This window comes from Myotis myotis, unplaced genomic scaffold (assembly GCF_014108235.1).
Source record: "Myotis myotis isolate mMyoMyo1 unplaced genomic scaffold, mMyoMyo1.p scaffold_m19_p_26, whole genome shotgun sequence".
Taxonomy (NCBI): Eukaryota; Metazoa; Chordata; class Mammalia; order Chiroptera; family Vespertilionidae; genus Myotis; species Myotis myotis.
In genome coordinates this window covers 788,779-795,497 of record NW_023416331.1, presented here as the reverse complement: position 1 = coordinate 795,497, position 6,719 = coordinate 788,779, and the positions used below count along the sequence as shown (strand labels likewise).

The 6,719-nt window shown below is 57.8% G+C and overlaps 1 protein-coding gene across 1 annotated transcript; it reads right to left on the bottom strand.

Moving 5' to 3' along the window:
- Positions 1–656: 656 nt before the first annotated feature.
- Positions 657–3,101, bottom strand: ZBTB12 (zinc finger and BTB domain containing 12). The gene is made up of 2 exons (XM_036356451.1): positions 2,899–3,101; positions 657–2,408 (listed from the first exon to the last, which is right to left on the bottom strand). Exon 2 carries the CDS (start codon positions 2,385–2,387, stop codon positions 1,008–1,010), a length of 1,380 nt encoding a protein of 459 aa, XP_036212344.1. The 5' UTR covers positions 2,388–2,408; positions 2,899–3,101; the 3' UTR covers positions 657–1,007.
- Between the last annotated feature and the right edge of the window lie 3,618 nt (positions 3,102–6,719).

Genomic DNA, 6,719 nt, shown 5'->3' with positions numbered 1-6,719 from the left:
GTACCTGGCAGGTGTAGAGGTTTAACTGGAAGGGCCCCGGCCGGAGAGCCCACTGGTGACACCCCCTTCCCTGTTGGGCCTGCCTCAGGCACGGGACCTGCGTGAGTTGTGACCTCTGGGTACTGAGCAAACAGGAGGCTGCTTAGGGTGGACGGTCATTTACAAGCAGTTGCCAGACAGAGTATAAAGAAAAAAAAAAAGGATTTTTTTTTATTTTGTGGAAAACAAAAGCAAAAAAAAAAAAACACCTAAAACCCCAAACTCCAGAAAAAAATCCTAAAAAATACGTGTTTTTAAAAAATACTGTATAAGTCTCTACTCCTCTCCCTCCCCCTAAACAGCTCTTCTGTGTCCTTTCATCTAAGTGCCCTCTCCCCACCCCCTTATTCCCGTTTTTGCTATTGTACCCCACTTCCCGATACTATCCAGGATGCTCATCCCTATGTTCTCTTACCTGCCACCTTGTTCTTCCTAGAATTTTGGTGAGCCTTGTACCCACAGTCCCATTCCCCAGCATGCAAGACCTGTCCCCCTTCCTTTTCTGGGGCTCAATAATCCTTCCCCCTACCAGTCCCTCTCCCAAGAATCTAGTCTAAGCAGGAGCATGTAAGGAACCCCTGCCAAATACCCTCCCAGTTCCCACCCACCCACCCCACCTCAAGAAACGTCAGACCTCTCCCTGGGCAGGCGTGGCCAGGAAAAACAGTCTCCAGTCCCTTTGCCGCCTCATTCCGGAGGACCCTTTCCCTCCACAGACGCATGCACCTCGGAGAGGAGTCGGTCTCTCTGGGGCCCTCCTCCCTTGGCCTTCTCAAAGAAGAACCCTCTCCCTCTCCACCCTTTTCTTCGGAAGAGGCAGCTCTTCTGTCCAGGAATCTTGGACCCCTCGCTCAGGACGTGTGTGTCTGCTCAGGCTCCCCGCCATACCTGCGTGTCCCCGACCCCCCCTTCTCCTGGGCCAGGGGATCCCTTCCCACCCAGCCCACCGACCCAGAGCCGGGCCCGCGCTAGCGGATGAGGACATTGATCTCCGCCACGCTGGCCTCCAGCACGTTCTCGGCCGTCGTCTTGCCGTGCTGCTCCTTGAGGTGCCGCCTAATGGCAGGCTTGTGCGCAAAGCGCACGTCGCAGTAGGAGCAGCGATAGGGCCTGGCTCCCGAGTGCAGGTTGAGGTGGTCGTGCAGCGTGGACTTCTGCGTGAAGCACTTGCCGCAGATGCCACAGGAGTGCGACTTGACGCCGCGGTGCACGTTCATGTGGCGGTTGAGGTTGCTGCTGTGGTTGAACTGCTTGCCGCAGCGCGGGCACATGAAGATGAAGTGCTGCGCCCGCATGTGGAAGACCAGCTTCTCCACGCCCTGGAACACCTCTGGGCACTTGGTGCACTTGATGTTCTTCAGGGAGCTGCCACTGGAGAAGCCCCCGGGCAGGGGCCCCCGGCTGCCCCCCGACCCGAGGCTGCCCCCCGCCCCCCGGGCAGCCATGGCCACTGCTGCTGCCTCCACCAGGCCAGAGGTGGCCCCGACGCTGGCCCGGCCTCCAGGGATCAACAGCAGGCCCTCCCCTTCCGCATCCTCGGAGAGGCTGTAGCAAGCTTTCACCACGCCCTGCGGTGGGGCCACAGCGCTGGGGGGCACGCTGCTCTGGGCCAGCTCCCCCAGGTGGCTGCCCACCGAGCCTCCGATGCCCAGACCTCCTCCCAGGCCGCCGGGAGGTTTGAGGCGGTGTGCCACCTCCAGGGCAGACTCCACCTTGACGATGCAGATGTCAGACACATCCTCATCCTCATCCTCATCCTCTTCCTCAGCCTTCAGCTCCAGGTCCTCATCCAGCGGAAACTCTAGCTTCACAGGCCGAAGGAGGGGAGGGGGAAGCGGGGGTGGAGGCGGGGGCTTGGGGGCTGGCTTTGGGGTCCTGGCAGGAGGGAGGAGGGATTTGGTGGCACTGACACTGCTCACAAGGCTGGCATCGCTGACCCCGTCCTCTTTGAGGCCTATTTTGGGCTCGATAAACTGACTGAGGGCGTTCCGGCACTTCTCCACCACGTGCTCCATCTGCAGGTAGGAGGCGGCCGTCAGGTAGTTGACGATGTCCCTGACAGCGAATTCCAGGGCGCCCGTGTAGCAGGAGAGCAGCAGGTCGGCCACTATGCGTGCGCTGTGCATGAGTGAGACCTGCAGCTCAGAGCTGGGGTTCAGCAGGAACTGGTCCCGCAGGAAAGGGGAGCAGGCAGCCAGGATGACCTTGTGGCCTCGGAACTTGAGGCTGTCGGCCACAATGGTCACGTCGCAGAACCGCTCCTCTGCGCGGAGCTGGTTCATGTTCCGCAGTGTAGCAGCCTCGTGGCCCGGCAGCTGGAAGCGCAGGACTTCCACCCCAGAGGCCATTGTGGCGGGGGGTGGGCAACCCTGGTTGGGAAGGAAACCGGTCAGAGACAAAGGTCTCTGGCTCTCCTCAGACAAGGCTCCAGGCCCCTCGTCCCCTCTTGCCCGGCCCCCCAGATCACATCTCCCAGTCTTCAGTCCTCAGTTTCCCCAGCCCCGGGGTGGGGGTGGGGGCGCTGTCCCTGCCCGGAGAGGGAGGCGTGGCTCCCGGGGGCGGGGCAGCCGCGTCCATACCCCCAGCCCTACCGCCCGCGAGGATGGGGCGAGCCCGTGTGCCCACGGAAACAGGAGTAGAGGCCTGAGGCTCTGGGCTCCGGGGTGCCCGGGTTGCAGGATCTTCTCACCCCGCCCCCTTTACTCGCTGCCTCCTTCCTCCGCCCTCACTTTGCACGTTTGCACGCGCCTTTCACGTCCTCCCCCCCACCGCCTGCACGCACGGTGCACGCCCCCCCCACCCTCCGAGCTCCGTGGCACGCCCCGCCAGCCCCAGACCCTGAGTGCACGCGCCTCTCACCTGGCCCTGGTCCGCGTGCTGTTTTTTTGCCCCCCTACTTCCCCCACCCCCCCGGGGCCGCCGGCGCCCCCACACTTGGGCCGGGCCCGGGCAGCGCGCAGGCGCGGGGGTGCACGGGGCGCGCGCGCGGGGCTGGCTCCGCGTGGGCGTCGGGAGGGAGGGGCGGGGGCGGCTCGTGCCGAGTGTTCCAGGCTCCGCGCGCGGCGGCCGCGGCAAGCACTCTGGGAGGAGGAAGAGGGGAGGGAATTAAAGGAGCAGGAGTTCCCCCCTCCTGACCCCCCTTTCAGCACCAGCCCCCCCACACGGTTAAAGGGCCGGAGAGCCTGGCCTCCCCTTTGGCCGGTATTATTTGTCCGCCAGAGCGGAAATACGTTCCATCCCCCTCGTCCCCGCTCCCCCCTCCTCGGTGCCTCCGGGCGCGAAGGCCGGTCTGCGCGTGCGTGCCCAGTGCCGCCGCGGCCGGCGCCGCCCCGCCCCGCCCCGCCGCTCCCGCCGCCCGCCCCGCGCCCTCCAGCGCGCGTCCCCGCCGCCGCGCCCCGGCCCGGGGCTGGTCTCCCCGCGGGCGGCGCAGCCACCTGCTGCCAGGGCGGCACCGCTCGGGCCCAGCAGTGCCCAGCGGCGAGTTCCAGCCGCGGCCCCCGGCCGCCCCTCTGAGCGCTGGTCCCCGTGGCCACGCGGTCATCCCCTGCTGATGGGGTGGGCACCCTTCCAGATTTCCCCAGCGCGTCCGAAGCTGGTACCCACCCAGCCCTGCAGGCCAGACGACCCAGTGCCCTCAGCGTTCCTCCATCTCATTGTAAAACCCATCCTCCTCCCTCCTCTCCATTTAAAAAAAAAATGTATTTTTATTGATTTCAGAAAGGCAGGGAGAGGGAGAGAGAGAAACACCAATGATGAGAGAGAATCATTGATCTGCTGCCTCCCGCTCGCCCTCCACTGGGGACCGCGCTGGCAGCCAGGCATGTGCCCTGACCAGGAACCTTCCCCGGGACCCTTGGGTCCGCAGGCCAACGCTCTATGCACTGAGCCAAACGGGCTAGGGCTCCCCATTCTTATAACTGAGCCCAGGCAATGGCCTCCAGCCTTCCACTTGAACTGGGGATGACCTCCCCATCCATTGCACCCTGCTACACAAGGAGCCCTAGAATGTCCACTGCTAAGTATGGGGTTACTTGTGTTAGTAAGATTCTGCGATCTTTAATCTTCCCAATTGCAGCCGTACACCTTCACCGCCCTAAGGAAACCCCCCTGAACTCCACCTGCGCCTTCCCCGTCTCCGTCACTCCCAAACCAGGCGTCCCATCCACAGCTTTTATCCACACCTTGAATGGCCTCCCCAGGCTCCCACACCCACACTTCCCCACCCATCCAAGTCCAGGTGAGGAAGCCCCGTTTCCTGCCAATTGGATTTACTGCATATTCCAGGATACTATAGCATTTTCCTCACACATCAATTAAAAATATTTTTTATTGCCCTGGCCAGTTTGGCTCAGTGTCTAGAGCGTGGGCCTGTGGACTGAAGAGTCCCAGGTTCGATTCTGGTCAAGGGCATGTACCTTGGTTGCGGGCACATCCCCAGTAGGGGGTGTGCAGGAGGCACCTGATGGATGTTTCTCTCTCATGGATGTGTCTCTCTATCCCTCTCCCTTCCTCTCTGTAAAAAATCAATAAAATATATTTAAAAATATATATATTTTATTGATTTCAGAGAGGAAGAGAGAAGGAGACAGAGAAAGAGAAACATCAATGATGGGAGAAAAATCACTGATCAGTTGCCTCCTGCACGCCCCCTACTGGAGATGGAGCTGGCAACCCAGGCATGTGTACTAACTGGGAATCTAACTGTGGATGCTCAACCACTGAGCCACACCAGCCAGGCCTTACACATCAATTTTGATGAAACTGCTTGATCTAGAATGCGTTCACAATCTGGTCTCCCTGCCCTAACTGGTGTGGCTCAGTGGATAGAGTGTCGGCCTGCGGACTGAAAGGTCCCAGGTTCAATTCCGGTCAAGGGCATGTACCTTGGTTGCGGGCACATCCCCAGTGGAACAAGTGTTCCAGTTTCTAACTCTCTATCCCTCTCCCTTCCTCTCTGTAAAAAATCAATAAAATATATTTAAAAAAAAAATCTGGTCTCCCCAAGTAAACATCCTGATTGCCAGAATTATGTCATGGGTTATGTTTTGCAAATAAAAGTCATGCAATAAATGATTGACTGTTGAAGTCATTCCTCTTCAGCTCAGCCAGCATCCACCCACAAAAAGTGTGTTCCCCACTTCAACTGAACTCCTGAACTCACGGGGTGCAGAGTGTTTAGCTGGTGCCTGGGTTCTGTGCCTTTCCCTTTTAAATGCTCTGACTTGTATGCCTCCACCCCGCGCTCTAAGAAGCCCTCTGTAGAAACCTCTGTCGCCAGGCAGTGCGGGCTGGAGGAAGAGCTTTGGCTTTTGTGTGAAAGCACACAGGCTCCACGTCACATTTGACTGCTTGCTCAAAGAGGGTCCTTGGAAGTGACTCACTTTTCAGAATCTTTATCTTTGAACTGGAGACCCCGGGTCCTTACAGGGCTAGTGTGAGGTTGCCGTGAGCCCGGCACACGGTGAGGTGCCGAATCAGTGATAGGTCCCTTCTCATTTGCCTAACTGGGAGACTACAAATTTTTCAAAAGAACTTTAACTAAAAATTATGTTTTCCTATTTCATCCCTTCTTTTCCTCACTGCCAACCTTCTCAAAAGACTAGCTCAGCCCTGGCCGGTGCGGCTCAGGGGGTTGGGCGTCATCCCATGCACCAAAAGGTTGCTGGTTGGATTCCTGGCCAGAGCGCATGCCTGGGTTGTGGGCTCCATCCCCAGGAGGGGGTGTACAGGAAGCAGCTGATTGATGTTTCACTCACATCAATGTTTCTTTCTCTCTCTCTCCTCTCCCCTTCTCTCCCTACTGAAAAATCAATTTAAAATCTTAAAAAAAAAAAAAGAAAGAATAGTTCACAGTCCAGTGAGAGCAGCAATATGAAAACCTGTCATGGTAAGAATTTAAGTTTGTAAAGTTTTGTATCCTGTCCCTTCTGGCTACTTCCTTTCCTGGGAGTGTGAAGGGGTCAGGCGGCCCAATCTCAGCTTAGAGTGTAAGCCAGGCGATGCTCAGGGGCAGGTGGGGTTGACTCTTCAGGTGCGCGGCCCACCTCGCCACCGTTTTATACGGAAACAGTAGTGCAGAAGGCGGTCTTTTCCGGCACAGGCGTGGGGAGATGTGGCTTTCCCGTGGAGGGGTATCCAGCTCCTGGTCCTTGGTCCCCAACTTCTGCCAGTGTGAGATGAGGGCCCCTCTGGCCCTGGCTGACAGTACTGAATACCCTAGTATAGCGTCAAATCCAGATAGATTCAGGATTCCTAGTGGGCTTGAGAAATAAAATCTGACCAGGGGTGTAAGGAATGAGTAGGAGACAGAAGGTCTAGGTCAGCCGTGGGCAAACTACGGCCCGCGGGCCGGATCCGGCCCGTTTGAAATGAATAAAACTAAAAAAAAAAAAAAAAAAGACCGTACCCTTTTATGTAATGATGTTTACTTTGAATTTATATTAGTTCACACAAACACTCCATCCATGCTTTTGTTCCGGCCTCCGGTCCAGTTTAAGAACCCATTGTGGCCCTCGAGTCAAAAAGTTTGCCCACCCCTGGTCTAGGTTCTAGTCCAGGTTTGAAGTCCGGGGGGCCCCAGAGGTTTCCATATTCTCTTCAGTGAAATGGAGGGTGGTCTTTCCCAGCCTGGTGGGCCTATAAAAGCTCATTCTGAAGGGATGTGTGTATTGTTATGTGTA

Coding starts and splice junctions, on each gene's coding strand:
- ZBTB12 (XM_036356451.1), bottom strand. CDS start 2,387: ATGGCCTCTGGGGTGGAAGTCCTGCGCTTCCAGCTGCCGGGCCACGAG.